Here is a 17,240-nt window from a genome sequence, read left to right on the forward strand (position 1 = left end):
AAAGAATTTTTTAGGTACCGGGCACTACACTAAATGCTTCTTAAATATCAACTCACAGATATTTAGTTCTCGTAACAACCTCTTAGGGCAAGAGCTAGTATTCCCATTTTGCAGATGAGAGACCCCCAGGCCCAGAGGCTAGGTACCTTGCTCAAAGTCACACAGCTAACCTGTGGTGAAGCTGGTACTCAGGCCTGGGTAATACAGTTCTAGAGTTCATGGTTGTAACTACTGCCCCATAGCTCCTCTGATTGTAATTGGCTATGACTGCTCCATAGGACTCTTGTCCTTAGCCGTGGAACACACAAAATGTTCCAATCCATCTGAAAAGTATGAAAAAATAAATAAAGTAGCTAAGTTAGGAAATGATTTACTCTAAAAGGACAAAGTTAAGAAGATTCAAGGTTAACCTTATGACATTGTTCCTCCCAATCACTGTATCAAACGGTGACTGCCATCCAGTGTGCAGCACTAGAGAAAAAAGTGCTGAGATCTGGCATCTTCTACCAGGGCTACCAATCCACACTGGCCCCCCCCGCCCCCCCCACCAGGCAACAGTGTCTGGAGACAGAGTAAGTCATCATGTGCAGATGCTGTTGTGATTTAGGAAGTAAGTCTTTATTTAAAGGATGTTACTAATTTCATAGGAAATTTTTAAAAAATTATTTTCTCAACGAATCGCTACTGAAAATACCGTTACTATCATGTAGGAGGACACATGTTTTGGAGTTGAAAGCCATTGACCTGGAAAAAGAGCAAACAGGTTCTGAAAGGGCATTTGATGGGCTCTCCAAGGAATAAGACACATGAGCTGTGTCCTTGGGACTTGTGAAACCCATATGGCAGCTTAGTAGCTTCTCTGTCTTCCTTTTAGGCTCCCTGCTGAGTGCTAACATGGCTTTGCATATGTTTATTCCCATGCAAGATGTTCCCTGCTTCATGAAGTCTACGGTTGCCTTAGGAGGTCAAGATCTGAAAGCATGAACAAAAAAACCCAAACACCCCAAGTTGCCCCTGGTGGCCTAAGGACAACGTTAGAGAAGAGAATATAACGTCTTTCCCAATGAATGACACAGGCAATATCAGATTTGGGAGATCTTCCCGACCCATAGACCAGTGGGAGATGCAGAGGTACAAGAAAGCATAATAGGGAGCTACTACTCAGTCATTCAACATATATTTACTGAGCACCTATGCCATGCCAGGCGTTGTACTAACACAGGGTAGAAAAGACACACATCTGTAAAAACATCAAACAAATTCACATGAAGGTGTTTATGTGCAGGACAGGCCAACAAGAAGCAAGAATTCAACCACGAAAGTTCTTGGGCGCCAAGCACAAGGTCAAGTCAACTAGGACTTGAAGAGAGAGAAAGGGGAACAGTCTCTTGAGCCCATCCCTAAGGGACCAGGCAGTGCCTGGAGGAACTCTGGCCCACTGAGGGTACCTGGTGGGCTGTACCAGGGTGGGGTCCAGGTGGGGTCCAGGTCCCAGGCCTGGCATTTGGAAGCAAACAGACCTAGGTTAGAATGCTGCTACCATACCATCTTATTACTCAAAGGCATGAAATCGGAATTCCTCTGAGCTTCGCCAGCTACGAAAAAAAAAAAAAAACCTACAGAAGTATTCACCTATTTAGGGATTCTTGGGAGAATTTAATAAGAAAGCACCTGTATTTGATGCAGGTAGGTGCTCCATAAACATTTGTTCCTACGCCCGTCCCTTTCCCCTTCCTGAGTTCCCTTTAAGAAGGGCCCCCTCTCTGCTTCTGCCAGAAGGGAGCCTATGTTTGCAGTGCCCTTCAGAGGGAGCCCTGGGCTGTCCTGTGGTTTTACAAATGTTGACACAAAATTGTCTCTGGGAGGTTGAGCCTTAAGGCAGCCCAAGCCCACATGATAAACGAGTAGCTCTCCTTGGGTTCTGAGTGGGAGCTCCAGGCACAGACCACTGTGAGGACTTCTCTCAGCTGGGCTGACTTGAGGCTGAGAACTACAGCTCTTCCTGAAGGACCTTCCCTTGGAGTAGTGGAGAGAACAAGCCTAGCACTGGCTCAAGGTCTTCCTTTAACAGGAGCTCTGCGGCCCAGGCTCCAAGAGCTCAGCTCTCAAAGCCCAGGGCGACCTCACTACAGCTCCCCAAGGGCATCCTGAGAGTGGGGAACAAGGGGCTGCACTGGGCATGCAGCAGGGTGGGGTGCAGGGCTCTGCGGGGGAGGACTGGGGCTGGGTCTGGGGTGGCTGAAGCACAAAGCTGTTGGGGTTTGGGGTGGGCATCCACTTCTGGATTGCTGGCCCCCATCACCACATGGTGTTCCTAGGGGCACCCTGATGCTCCCAAGACCTGTTCATCACCGTGGATGCGGTGCTGTCTTTGGGGACCAGAGGAGATCTAGAAGCAGACATGGAGACTTGCTTTCTGACTCCAATCCTGATAATTTTACCTTTCTGAGTCTCAGATGATTTCTAAGTGTTCTTCCTATTCAAAGTTGATCAGACATCTCCTTCTTCCCAAGACATAGGAGAGGAGTGTGGGGGGCATCAGTGAGGCTGGTCCCGCCCAGAACCTCTGGGGCAGAGACTGACTAAATCCCAGTGGTGGAACTGTGCTGTTCTTTGCTGGCAGAGCCTCAGAGCCAGACTCCCTGCCCCGTGGGGGTTATGTGCCCCTTGGGGCAGGGGCAGGGGCTGTGCTCACTGCATCTTGTTTGTGTCCACACCAGTGCCTCGCACAGAGCAGGCTGCCCTAAGCCGGTGTGTGAGAAGCCCCATGAGGCACTCAGTCTTGGCCTCCTCTGTTCCAGGATAAACACAGGAGTCGGGCGGGGCAGGGGACGGTGCTAGGAGAGATCAGCATGTCCAGGCCTGCACACTCCTGTGGGGGCGAGGAGGAACAACAGCCTGGAAACTTCTTCAAGGCCTGCCAGGGTTGACTGGGGAGCCGGGAGCAGGAATGAAGGACTGGGACCCACCAAGCGGGGAGACTGTCAAGACCCAAGCAGGAGGCCCCCCATGAGGGTCTCCATTCTGTCTCTGTTCCCCAACAACAGAGAATTTTTTTTTTCCGTCAAGGAAGAAGTGTTCCACCCCCGAAGCCCTGTCCTGGGACTCTTCCTCGTACCTGCTTCCCTCACCCCCCAAAACAATAGCCTCATAGCCAGAAGGGCCTCCAGGCATGCCTGCATCTGAGAACCCCTCCTGGGCCTCCTCAGGTCCGCAGCTTAACTTGTCCCAGGGCCGAGGAGGTGAGCGGCATGCGGACGGCAGACAAGGGGTGAGCAAGAGGCCGAGCAGGACAGAAGGTGCAGAGGACACCCGTGTCCAGGCCCGGCCAGGGCACTGGTCTGCAGCCCAGGGAAGGCCAGTCTAGCCCCTCCCAGGGGTCTACTGAATTCAATGGCTATTCTGGTTACCAAGTAACCAGAGCTCAGATGCAAAGTCCAGGGGTTGTTTTTAACCCGAGGGTTAGAACAAGTCAGTCTGCCATTGGTCCTTTTCTCCAATCCTGGAGCTGGACAGGAAGTCCTGCAGACCCCCCCTTCTCTCTCCCTCTGGATCCAGACGGCCATCCGAGAGTCCGGTGCTTCCCCTCACAGTCTCTCCCCCTGGTCTCCCCAGATCTGTCCCTGGGCCAGAGTGGCCCAGAGGCCAGGGCAGGGATGAACCCGGATGCCAGCCAGGATCTGAGTACATCATCTCCCCCAAACTCCTGCCCCTCCCCCACTTCAGCAGCCCACTCTCCCGAAGTCCAAACAACCCTGGGTCCTTGAACCTCATCTCTTCCCTGAAGGTCCAGGAATAGGGAGGTGAGAACAGTGATCTGTCCTGAAGGAGGGCTGATCTGGGGGCTTAAGAAGGCCGTGCCCTGCCTCTCCCTCCTCACAGGCCCCCCCACGGGACGGGCCCTTCCCAGACCTCTGAGACACAGATCCAACTGAGGCTTGTAGGACCCCCTCGGGGCCTCTGGCCCTGTTGTTCTGGCCGCAGGGCCCAGCTCCAGGCCCTGGGTGCCAACAGCCCCAGGGGAACAGTACGGACACCCCTCGGGCCAAACCTGCCTAAAGAGCAGCTCCCACCATCCCCTTCCAGTGCCACCCCCTGCCTTGGCCCCGGATACTCACACTCCTTCATCATGCCGATGTCCACGCAGCGCTTGAGCCGGCAGGCCTGGCAGTGGCGGCGGTTGTCCTTGGTGATACGGCAGTCCCCGTTAAAGGGACAGGTGAACAGCGCCTTCCGCTTCATGCTCCGCCTGCCCGGGGGGGAGAGCACATGCCACCTCTGGGTCACACCCCTCCCAGCCCCTGCCCTGGCTGCCTGCAGAGGCTGTGACAACTGAGACTGTCCACAAGCCCCACCCCCCATCTCCATGTCACCCACAGAGGATCAGGGGCCCAGTCCTGGCCACTCTCAGTGCCTACCCCTTTCCTCCCCCACACCTCGCCTCCTTCTTTCACTCCCTACTCTGCTCCCATCATCGCTTTGATTTACTTTATTTTTAAAATGTTTGAAAGGATTTATTTATTATCACTTTCATTTTTTTTTCTAAAGTGAGCTCTACACCCAATGTGGGGCTTGGATTCATGCCCCTGAGATCAAGAGTTGTCTGCTCTACCAATGAGCCAGGACGGCCCCCCGATTTACTCTTATGGTTCTCTACTTCCCACTCTTTTTATTTTATTTTTTTTAAATTACACAGGAAATACATGAGTGAATTAGCCTAGCGACATTTTTGAACTACTAAAATCTGCAGAGTAGCCCTTACTGCTTGTAGTGAGCCATTATGGGAGGTGAGGACACTGGGGAGTCATCCAGAGTTTGGAGATTTCTGACTAGAGCAGGCCGGGTCCAGAGACAGACACGTGCGCAGGTGCACGGAGAAGGAAGAAAGGACCCAAACCATAGCTTGAGGTAGCCAGATCACACGCCCAGAGATAAAAGGCCCGATGAGTATGCGGGAGCCCTGAGGTTTGGCCTGGACTTTCTGAAAGTCAGAGGGAGTAAGGGTTCTGCCAGGACAGAAACCTGCCGAAGGTTCTTAGCTTAGGAAGCCAGTACCCCTGGGGCCCCTGGTATTCTATGTAAAATTGTGCATGTAGTGGGGTGTACACACGTGTTTGTCCATACATGTGTGTGGAAGCTTGAGGGCTCATTTTCCTAATTCTGGCTTTCTGCTGCCAGCCATACCACGTGGCACTTTCAGGAGGCTACCTCATCTATGTCCTTGGGGTTCCTCATATTGTTCCCAGCCCCAGTAGGGGCAGGCCCATTTTCTTGTTTTGTTTTGTTTGTTTATTTGTTTGGGATTTTGCCCTGGGACAGGTGACAGGATTTAGCTGGAGAAAGATGGTGGCAGAATCACTTTCTCTGGGACCAGCAGCATCTTCCAAGGAGATGCTCAAACCTTACGAGCAAAGGCCCGGCTCCAACCATTTCCCTCTCTCAGAAATGAGCTGGTCACACACTACTTATGCTTCTTGGTAAAAAAATGACTCACTGTTCACATTCACTAGAAGATAAATGGGGTTTAGGACAAACATTCTCATCAGTCAACATGGACAGAGGAGAAGAGAACACAGAAATGGCCTGCCAGTAGTCACAGTAACCAGACTCCCAGATTAGAGGATCCAAGAGACTATTGGTGTACCTCCTCTTTTTATAGGTGAGAGCACTGAGGGGAAGAAACTTATCAGTGAGGGGAGTCAGCAAGAAGTGAAGGCTCCCCAGTTGGCTGTTAGAGACGTGAGGCTCGGCTTTTGGCTCCTGGGATTGAACACACGGCTCTCATTCCTAGAAACTCAAGGTGCTCAGTGAGGTGGAGCCTACAAGCAAACAGCTCCAGGCAGCTGGCCCTGAGAACAACTCAAGACCAAGGATGACCCAGTGGCCTACAAGGTAGTTACCCTTGGCTTTGGCCCCCAGTTGGCCCCCAGTTGGCCCTCTCCTGACCCAAGAGGGCCCCCAGTAGACCAAGCTGCAAGGGGAGGTGGAACCACATGAGGCTATGGGGGTCAACTCCAGCCCACCAATGGCCACACCGCCCCTGTGGTGACTACCCAGGGAGAGATCACATACCAGGCTTTTGCCTACCTTTATGGAAACAGAAAGCCTTTCTCCTTGAGTCTCATCCATCTCTGGTAGCTCTCCAGAGGGACAGGCAAATATGGAAGCACCTTATCTACCTGAAATGAGCTACTACATCACCAGGGGACATGAGATTCATTCACCCCTTTACTCCTTCCCCTCCTTCCCACTCATGGTTCCTGAGGCTCTACCTGTTACCACAAATGTTCAGGCCCCAGGATGCCCGTAATTCTCTAAACTTACTTAAGGGCCAGAAGTTTCTAATTCAGAGTGAACTCTCATTTCCTTTTTTTTTTTTTTTTTTTTACAACCAGGCACTTTGCCCAGGAGCTGAGGGTCTGCTCTCTCCTCCCACCCACTGTCTTGTCTGGCTCACAGCTCTTCCTGTTAATTCCCTAGGGCTTGGGGCACCACAAGGAACATATCACACATGTGGCACCTCCAAACACCTGAGCCAAAGCCCCTCCCCAGCCCTGTGCTGGGGGCTGAGAGCTTCTGAGCCCCCCAGTGGGAGGCAGCCCCATGCCCCCCAGGGACCTATCTCTCCTTCCTCGGGCTCTAGGACACCTGCCTCTGACTCTCACTGGGGGCACACCCCCCAGCTGCAAGGCAGCTCAGGAGGTTGTGGCACTATCATCTTTCTTTGATCTTCCTCACTGTAAATCTGAAACCCACCCCAGGCTTCCACACACAGGAGTGCTGGAGATAGCCACGCAGCCCAGCTCTGCCGGACAGCACGAGTGGATTCTGACAAGGTTGCGTAGGAATCCAAAAATATGCAAAGCTGGCTTCAAAGAAAATACTGGGGGGGGGGGAACACCAATGTCCTTGCTCCCAGCTTTGTAGTTAGAGTAGAAAGCTCATGAATACTGAGAAGCAAAGTGGGAGGAGGAGGAGGGGGAGGAAAAGGAAGGAAGGGAGGGAGGGAAGGAGGGAGGGAAGGAAGAAAGAAAATGTTAAAAGTCCTTCCAGCCAAGGCAATTATCCCACCGCAAAGCTCACACCTGTGCTTTTCACCCTTTGCCATACTTTATCCCAAAGAACACCGACTTTGTCCCATGTCTTCACAGTATTTGAATGATGTAGAAAGTAGCCTATAAATTGATAGAGCTCTTGAACTATTATTATGAAAAATTATACTAAGCAGCTCTTCCCTGCCTCCTCTGAATACAGAATCAGAGACCAGACCCTAGAATCGTAGCCAGGAAGATGGAGGGTAGCCATCACAAAGAACTGCCACACTCTGGAGTGTCGATCAGTGTTCAGGGAGGGAATGCTCCCTCTCCAGTTCCAGCAGGGAGACTGAGGTCATCCCTACCCCCAAACCGGCTTTCAGGAGTGTCCAGCCCAGCATAGTTGCCAGGGCTGTGGGTCTCTCAGGCTCTGGGGCCCAGTTCTTCCCAACTCTCCTGCCTGCTAAGGGCATTTCCGCACATGTGGCTGACATCTAGCCTCTGCTTGTAAGGAGTCGGGCAGCCAGACCAGTCAGCCCTGGCTCTGTGCTTTGTCCCGAAGATCCACGCCCTGTCCAGCCTTCCTCCCCATGCTAATTGCTTGTGAGCTTCTTTGGTTTTGAGAAACAAGAGCTTCGAGTTTCCATGGGAGCCCATTGCCTTAGCTGCTCTCTGAGCCTGGACCCTGTCATCCTCTGGGTGGTTGGCAATTATACCCCAGCTCAGGAAGGAGGGGTTGGGGTGGTGCCACCAGGCTAAATATAGACACAGTTTCTAGAAAGTCAGGGGTGAGAGAGGACATTGACCAATTCATCAAAACATGACAGACAAGCTGTTCACAGAAGCATGAAGTGCCTGGGGCCAGGGACTCGGGCCTGGGATCGTAGGGTCCTTCTCCGGTCGGTGGCCCCATCACCAGAGACCCGCCCTGAAAAACCCCAGCCTGGGGCCATGCGACAGCTCTGGCTTTGTCTCCACTGCAACCCTGAGTATCACAGAAATCTCAGAGCCTGGACTAGATCCAGGAGCCTGGTGGAGCTCCCGATGGGAAAGACCAACAAGGTCAGGACCCATAGGGCACCTTTGTATGTGGCAGCATCAAGGGTTTCTTGGGAGAGTTTAAAAAGCCAACTCTACAGAAAGCTAGGTTAACACTGTGGCAAAGAGCACGAGCCCCCTTTCTGGACAGCAATTGGGTCATATTCACTGACATGTAAAAGGCACAGAGCTTTTAACGCAGTGAACCTACTTCTAGGCGTTCATCCTGTGAGTCAATCAGCCCATGGGCCCAAAGACACGTGCATAAAGGTGGTCACGGCAGCACTGTATGGAGAACTGGTCCCTTACAGTACAGTAACTCCATATGAAATGGCGGGGCTGCAGGAAGGATGGAGGAAGAATGTGGCCGTGGGGACTAGCTTGAGGAGGTGTTCTGGAGTAGATCAAAGCAACAGGCAGAAGGGTACACTCCTATCTTCCTGTGCACGCGCGTGTGTGCGTGCACACACATCCATGCGCTGATATCAAGAATTTGGAAGCGAACGCAATGAGTTGGTCATGGTGACAGCTTCCGGAGGAGGTAGGGTCGTGAGAGTTGAGTAGAGAAGACCTACTTTTTACTGAGATGTCCTTTTGAACTATTGGCTGCTGCTACTTTTTTTTTTTAACCATATACAGGGATGATTTACACACACATTCCAGGTTCCATGACAGAGGAGAGAAAAGGCTGTCTGCTCTCAGATACAAACAGTGCAGAAGGACAAGGATAACGAAGAGCACTTGCTGAGGACCTTCTCTGCTTGGACTCCGTGTGTTACCGCCAACGTTCTCGCCAGCCTTGCAGGATGGGCTCTATCCCTATGCTACAGGTGGGAGGAGAAGGCAGTGGGAAGTTAGACCTCCCACTTCATGTCCCACAGCTAATAAGTGTGAAAGTGGGATCAGAATCAAGATCTGTTTGATTTCAAAGCTTCCCTAATATGGTCCCTAATTCCCTAATTCTTCCCCACTACGGTCCTCATCATGAATGTACCCTATTTCAATCCAAGCCAGAGCAGCAGTCCAAACATGCCCCTAAAATCCAGGGGCACCTGGGGGGCTCAGCCAGTTAAGCATCTGCCTTCAGCTCAGGTCATGGTCCCAGGATCCTGGGATGGAGCCCCAATCTCTCTGCTCTCCCTGCTCAGTGGGGAGTCTGCTTCTCTCTCTCCCTCTGCCCCCACCCCGAGCTTGTGCTCTCTCTCTCACTTACTCTCTCTCTCAAGTAAACTAAAAAAAAAAAAAAGTCCAAGAGCAGGCAGCAGAGGCTGTTTGAAGGTCTCCTCTAGGACAAAGCCATTGGGATAGAAGCAGTCCCTGTGATGGGCAGGTTGGAAGTGTGGGGTCACCTCTGGACCCACCAGCCCTATACTGCCAAAGCACAGAGAGGACCCCCGACGTGTGTTGAGAGTGACTCCATGCCAATGAGCCTTGATCCAAGTGCTGAGTTCCCAAAGACAGACAAGATCTCCTTCACACGCTTGCCACTGCCTTTCTTGACAACTCCAGAGATATTTCTCTCTAAATATTCTGACCTCCTCTACCTAAGCTTCCAAAACAACTCTTGGCTGGTCCATAGATCATCTTCCTTGTTCTCTTTCATTCACAGCCTGGAGCCACCGTGGAAGAGGGCCAGCCGCCAAGCCGAACTGGACAAAGTTTTCTCCAGCAACACTCACTTCGTGGTGACTCATTTACTTGTGCCCATAGAATGCCCTAGGCAGCTGCTCCTCTCTCCTCTCTGTTTCCTCCAGTGCCTGTGAGCACTTTGAGTTTTAAGTCCCTGGACCTCTGCCCCATTTCTCTGCTCACTTTCACATCACGGCTCCCGTGGTATCCACTGGGGGGCTTTCCTGGAAACCAGAACACTCCTCGTGTTCCCAGATCCTTACCAGCCTGCCTTTTTTTTTTTTTTTTTTTTTTTTTTTTTCTAAATGAGTCTTTTTTTTTTTTTTTTTTTTTTTTAAAAGATTTATTTATTTATTTGTCAGAGAGAGAGAGAGGAGCGAGAGTGAGCACAAGCAGACAGAGTGGCAGGCAGAGGGAGAAGCAGGCTCCCTGCCGAGCAAGGAGCCCGATGTGGGACTCGATCCCAGGACGCTGGGATCATGACCTGAGCTGAAGGCAGCTGCTTAACCAACTGAGCCACCCAGGCGTCCCACCAGCCTGCCTTTTGACCCCTGCACTCCACAAGACTCATAACGAACACGGTCCCTGAGAACCTTGGGCCTACCGAACAAGAAGGCATTTCTCCACACTGTATTTGTTAGCTCGGCGCTGGTCGTGAGGCGTCTGGATTAAGAAGGTATCAACAGGCAGGAGAAAGGCAAGAAGGAGAGGCAAACAGTGATCTGTTTCTCAACCCTGCTTTCCAGGACCACCTCTTAAATTTCACCATCCTCTTCAATCTCTTCATCAAAGGGGTCTCTCTGATTTTCTTCTCTGTCCTTCACACCTTTCCCTTCATAGTAGAGCCTGGACTGAGGCAGCCACCCATGACCAGAGATTCGTTCACCTCCATCGATCACCCACCTTCTACTCTGTAGTAGACCTGCGTATTTTTCCCCTCTGGCCCTTACTTCTGCTCCGGTGTTAACATAACTGAGACACATAACCTCTTAGAAGCCTGCCTATGCCAACATTTTATTCACCCTGGAAATATCCTTTTTCCCTGAGGATGTCCACACATTCCAGGGAGCAGGAAGCAAAAAACAGCATGAAATAACTTGTAGGAGGAAACAGCCAGAGATGGTCTCTAATTCTTGACCAACAATCAATAGAACTGTGGTCACTGTCCAACCTTCATAATCCTATTTTGGTTTGATTGTGAGTTTTGGACCTGCTGGGATGACCACAGCTAGCTCCTAGGGCAGGTTAGTTTGACTATCTTGGAAGTCACACCAAACGCTGAGTGGTCAAAAGGGATTACCAGTCCCCAGTGCTTAGAGAATAGTCAGTGACCCAGCACTGGAGGGGTGCTCTTTGAGAATGACCGTGAAAGGGCAGGGTGAACTCCCGAGAGCAAGGACTGGTTGCGCTTATCTTTGTCTTCCTAAGGATGCAGAGCCGGACACAGAGAAGGCACCCCCACTGGTAGAGACTTTTCTTCCTGGGATCAGGATTTTGCAAACAGGCATAAGTGACAAGAGGGTTCTATTTGAACTAGACTAAGATGGAAAAACACCAAATTTGGATGAAGCAAAGGAGAAGCAGGCAAAGGGGGGAGGAAAGAGGAGCAATTATGTAGACTTAGTTGATTCTTATTGGCAGCAGTTACGTTCTGCGAAGTCAACGTGAACACTGAATCAACACACACTGAACCATTGTTCCTAGGGTTAGCCTGCAGTGAGCCTCTGATCACAATGTTTTCATCAATCAATCAATACATCACCTTGTTTCATGTGTGCTTTCTATTTAAAGACACCTTACTTAGTATATATTGTTGATTCATTAACACTGAACTCGGCCAACAACACTATAGCTCATGTCTGAACGAAGCTTCTTGAACACAGATTTCTCTGTAAGGCACATCAAAGCTTTCTTGTGCCTAGGGACACTTAATAGCACTTTGGTGCTGTGCTAAGGGCCATCTCAAACAGTGAGATCGCCATTGAAAAGCCCCCAAATGCAAAAACCCTGGCACTAGACAACCCACCAAAAGGACACTTGTTTGGTAGCTGAAATAAGGCGGCAGAACATCACCTTCTTCCTCCGTGGCTGGGAACGTGTGCCTCGGGGGACTTGACCTTTTCACCACTCAGCATGCCCAGAAAGGACCATGAAAATTCTGGAAGTACGGATGTAGGGATCACAAGGAAATTTCAACTGGTGGGCAAGTTTGTAAATACAGAATCCACGAATAATGAAGACCGACCTTCAGGGTACGCCTATGCTTATCAAACAAAATCAAGACAAACAATAAGAGATGTTGGCTCTTCAGAGAGCATGGCCTGGCCCAGTCATCAAGGCAGGGAAGGTAAAGATAGAAGACAGACCAGGACAGGGTAACGAGACAAAAGCAGCAAGCTGCCCATAATACCGGTACTTTCGTTCAGAGGTTGTTGGAGGGAGGTGCCAAGGGTGGAGGACAGCAGCTTAATGTGCGCATGGGTGTCAGAGCCCCCTGGTGGTGACGTGGATATGCAAACACACCATCCCTGTCCATTTGGCCATCTCCCACACCTGGCCCTGGGCATGAGGGGACCTGTCCTCCCTCCACCCAGATCCTAGCACAGCCCTGTCTCAAGGATTCGGAGCCTAGCTGTGTATCCGAGGGCAAGAAGCCTGGGTGCTCGGGGCTAGAGCCACTCTAGCGAGGAACTGACCTCCAATGTGTCATAACCTCATAAGCAGCCACCTGAGAGTCCCATCTCCCAGAGCTGACCCCCAGAGATAAGTGGCCTAGAAAGAGGGACTTGGGGGGTAGGGGTCTATGGATTCACCAAACAGCCCCAAGAACTGTGGGAGACCTTGGGTTGCAGATGGGTGACTTATGACCTTTGGTGAGAGTCCCCACATTGCCAGCTCTTAGCCCAGTGCCTCGGTCATAGGTGCTCATTCAAATGTGGGCAGCGAGTGTGTGAACGAAAAAACAAAAGGAGGGTAGACGGCTGGAGAGACTTGTGTTTATTTTGTTAAGACAGTGTTCCATGAAGGACGTTAAGTATTGACCTATCAGGCTCAAAAATAATATATTGTACTTTACGTCTTTTTAAAACAAATTATTTATTTATTTGAGAGAGAGAGAGACAGAGAGGAGAAGCAGGGGAAGGAGGGAGGAAGAGACTCTTTTTTTTTTTTTTTAAAAGATTTTATTTATTTATTTGACAGACAGAGATCACAAGTAGGCAGAGAGGCAGCAGAGAGAGAGATTGAGGAGGGAAGCAGGCTCCCTGCAGAGCAGAGAATCCGATGTGGGGCTCGATCCCAGGACCTTGGGATCATGACCTGAGCTGAAGGCAGAGGCCTTAACCCACTGAGCCACCCAGGCACCCAGAGGAAGAGACTCTTAAGGAGACTCTGTGCTGAGCGTCGAGCCTGACTTGGGGCTTAATCTCATGACCCTGAGACCATGACCTAAGATCACAACCCTGAGATCAGGATCTGAGCCAAAACCAAGAGTCGCTCACCCAATTGACTGTGCCACCCAGGCACCGTTATACTTTATGTCTTTTATTTTATTTTTTCAAGATTTTATATATTTATTTGACAGAGAGACACACAGCAAGAGAGGGAATACAAGCAGAGGCAGAGGGAAAAGGAGAAGCGGGCTCCCGGCTGAACAAGGAGCCCGAAACGGGGATGATCCCAGGACCCCGTGATCATGACCTGAGTGGAAAGCAGACGCCTAATGACTGAGCCACTTTATGTCTCTTAAAGCACTTTCATACATGTCATCTCCTCAACCCTCAGATTAACACTATGTATGGAACGGGTCAGATATAAACTCAGGCGCTTAGTTGAGGTAACTGAAACAGAGAAGTCAGAAGATCGGAACCAGGACATGCAATGGCGCGTTCAGCTCCACAGCTCACGCACTTCTGCCTGCTCTTCTGATAGGAAGCAGCCCCGATGCATGCCCCCATCCTCCTTCTCCACGTACAGGAGAGGGTCCAGGTGGCACCGGAGCTCTGGAAGGCCCCCCCTGCAGGAAGTGCAGAGGAATCAGAGATGTGCCAACAGGACCTGGAGCCAGCGATGCTGCCCGTCTGGTTCCCCAAGCTGGGGAGCAGCCTGCCAGGAAGCCAAGCGGGCAGCCCGCGCCAGGCCAAACAGTCAATTAGCACCCACGGAAACCCCGCTGCCCAGCGACTGCTCAGGGCAATGAAACTCCAGGCCTGCTGGTTCCCGGGACAGAGGGCAGGTGAGTTGGGAGCTGTGTTCCCAGACAGCCCACGGGTCCTTGAGTTGGGGTGGGGGGTGGGCAGGTACCATACAAGTCCCAGGCTCTGATTCACTCTGCCCTCAAAGCCACTGGGTGAGCCCTTCAGTTCAGAGAAACCAGGCCGACGTCGACATCCCCGTTCTGGACTTGATTCACTCTTTCCTCTCTTGATGGCCAAAGGCCCTGTTCTCTTTATCTTTATTCACCTTCAATTAAGACTACTCTACAGAAACTCTTTCTTTGATGGGTACTTCCAGGCTTTTCTCCCTCTTGTTCTCTCTCCAATATATGCCAAATGCACATTTCTCCTGGTTCCCAGACCTACACTGCAATGCATCACTTTCCCATCCTGCCTTCCCGGCTTTCAAAGGGAACACCCTTTGTCCAGCCTTTCCAGTACTTTCCCCATACCGTTGGCACTTGTGACACTGGGCTCGCTGGAGGAGAGAAGAGGCAGTTGGTAGAGAAATTAGCCCTGACTGAGTAGGAATGCTGGCACATTGCTGACATTGCCTGAGCTTTCCAACCTGGGACAGAGAGCCATGGGTGAAGACGTGGGCACAGACCGAGAATGGAGATCCAGCCCGGGTGCAGTTACCCTCGTTCCAAGGAATGGTTTGATTTGGATCAGAGGACGAGCTCTGAGGCCAAGTTCTGGGGCTTCCCTGAGAACATGTCTGTGATCATTAGTCTTTTAAGAGGCTTAGTCCCGAAGAACAGACACACGGGGTAGGGTAGAGGCCATGGGTCAAGAGAGTCATGGAAAGACGGGGACCTAGAAAACAACCTCAGAAAAACCATTTCTGAGAGGGGCAGAGGACAGAGCTGAAGCTGAGGGGAGGGGAGGAAGGAGATATCCTCCCCAAGACCCCGGTACTTCCAGTGGCTTTAAGAACTGGCACGTTCAATGGGCATGGGAAGGAAGGAGACGTGGAAGAGGCAGGGGTTCTCTTCATGGGAGAGAAGCTTCTCCTTCCCCTTGCCCTTGGGGAGGACTCACCTGAAGAAGCCTTTGCAGCCTTCGCAGGTCATAGCATTGAAGTGAAAGCCCGTGGCTCGGTCTCCGCACACCCCACAGATTCGGGGCACATTCCGGTCAAAGTCGCCAGGGTCAGGCACGGGCGCGCTGGCTGTCCTCGCCTCCATGCCTGCAAGAGCAGCCGTCAGGCCAAGGCCGGAGCTGGAGTCAGTGCCAAGGCCGGAGCTGGAGTCAGCGCCAAGGCCGGCTGGTATCCTCTACACCCCCATCCCCATCAGGAGGAAGCTCAGTGAGGCCAGGCGGCTCCCCAGGTCCCAGGCCTGAGTGGGACTTCTTGGGTGCCCTCACCTCGTGGCTCTCTACCCACGAGGCAGCTTCCCCTCCTGACTCTTTGTGGAGCAGAAGCTCCCTTCCCCATGTCGGGAGTGAGAAGCCATTCACGGTACGGTTTGGGTTCAGAAGCCACGCTTGCCGCCCACTAGGCGGGTTCGTTTGGGTGACGTGTTGAGCCTGTCTGCACGTGACAGACAGAAGCCTTCAGCCCCTCATTCTAGAAGGTGAGAGGAATGGAGTAAATCGACCACATGCCTGAATCAGACCATGTTATTGCCATCCCCGCTCCTCCCCCCAACACGGCTCAGCCCTGACAGGCCCATGTCCCCATTGTCCTGGCACCAATGTAATCAAAATCCTGGTCCCTCTTCTCCCCCCCTCCCCATTATAAATTTTACACCTTGATTTGAGCATCCTTCTGAATAATGTGAGTCATAGACAATTAACTGATTTTGTTTTCCGAGATGGCTTTTATAAACAGGCATTACCATCACGAGATGGATTTCACACTTGAGAGAGGAAAGATAGAGGGAATAAAACTAATGGCTTTTGGAAACCCTTCTCAGGAAGCAGCTGACCTAACTCTTCCATTAGGCAAATTGAGCCCTCGGCTTCCCGCTCTTGGGCTCAGAGCTCCTCAGTCCTCCCCAAAGGGCTTCAGACCCTGCTACCTCCCACCTTTATCTGTGTCCTCACAAGGGCCACTGCAGACTTAAGTGGCCCCTTGGCCCCAGGGCAGGAAGGGCCCTCAGATCAGAAGAAACTTGGGAGAGAAAGTCAGTTATGAGCCAGTGCCACGTTCTCTTACCCTGAGGTTGGAGGGGTAGATTCTGGGGGGCCCTTGGGAGGCTCTGAGTTTCTTTCCAATGCAATCTCTGAGCTGGAGTTTGGCATATCAAAGCCCCTTCGAGTCTTATCCCATTTACTCTTCATATCACCCAGGACATAAATGCTATTAATCACTCACTTTATAAATGAGGCCCAGAGGGATGCCTGAGTGGCTCAGTCATTAAGTGTCTGCCTTCGGCTCAGGTCATGATCCTGGGGTCCTGGGATCATGCCCCACATCCGGCTCCCTGCTCAGCGGGAAGCTGGCTTCTCCCACTCCCACTTTCCCTGCTTGTGTTCCCTCTCTCGCTGTGCCTCTCTCGGTCAAATAAATAAATAAGATCTTTAAAAACCAACAACAAAAAAAAAAGCAAATGAGTCCCAGAGAAGCCCAAAGCTCGAGGTATCTCTAGCAGCTATGATTAGAACAGGCCAAAAGCAAATACTTAATTTTTTAAAAATTCCACAAAGAGCTTCAAACCAAAAGAAGAAAGTGAGACAGATAAGGGTAGGGGTGGACGGAACCCTGGTTGCAGACAGCTGTAAATCCCCTACCTGTCTCAGCTTTTCTTCTCCTGGGAGCCATACTGGGAACTAATACTGATGCCATTGCCCAGCCCTGTCACAGCGAGATTGATACTTGTTAAACTATAATGTTTATATATACACATGCAGAGACAGACTGACATAGAGATACTTAAAAAAAAAAAAAAGAACAAAGGAATGATTAACAGAAACCTTTGAGGGATTGAAATTGGGGAAAAGCATGCAGAGGGCTTCTGTAGTAACTATATTCTATTTCTTCGAGGGGTAGGTATATGGTATCTTGCTATTTTTATTATTATTATTAAAGCACTATTTTATGTTTTATATGCCCGCCTGTGTATCTAAGACATTGCACAATTTTTAAACAATTACAAATAGAAGAAAAAGTGCCTGTGTGTTTGTCGACATCGTCCCTATAGCCCACCCCACGTCCAAGCCAACTCCCCCGGGCTTCTGGAGTACCCCACACATCCAAGCCGTGGGCAGGGATCCCAGAGGCCCAAAACCATTGTGGGGCAATAGGAGAAACTGTCTAGGATGCTTGTGGCTTAACCCCAGGTCAGCTGAGATGTTGCAACTCTCCGTCATCATGATGTTG

The 17,240-nt window shown here is 51.1% G+C and overlaps 1 protein-coding gene across 1 annotated transcript in view; it reads right to left on the minus strand.

Moving 5' to 3' along the window:
• VDR (vitamin D receptor) overlaps positions 1–17,240 on the minus strand; it is a 55,207-nt gene that overhangs the window by 17,497 nt on the left and 20,470 nt on the right. Inside the window, exons 2-3 of the mRNA XM_080812025.1 lie at positions 14,957–15,104; positions 4,119–4,249 (exon numbers count right to left, since the gene is read on the minus strand). Coding sequence (XP_080668151.1) covers positions 4,119–4,249; positions 14,957–15,102 — 277 coding nt within the window. The 5' untranslated portion in view covers positions 15,103–15,104. The remainder of the gene's footprint in view (positions 1–4,118; positions 4,250–14,956; positions 15,105–17,240) is intronic.

The sequence above is a fragment of the Martes martes genome, assembly GCF_963455335.1.
Source record: "Martes martes genome assembly, chromosome: 8".
NCBI classification, from domain to species: Eukaryota; Metazoa; Chordata; class Mammalia; order Carnivora; family Mustelidae; genus Martes; species Martes martes.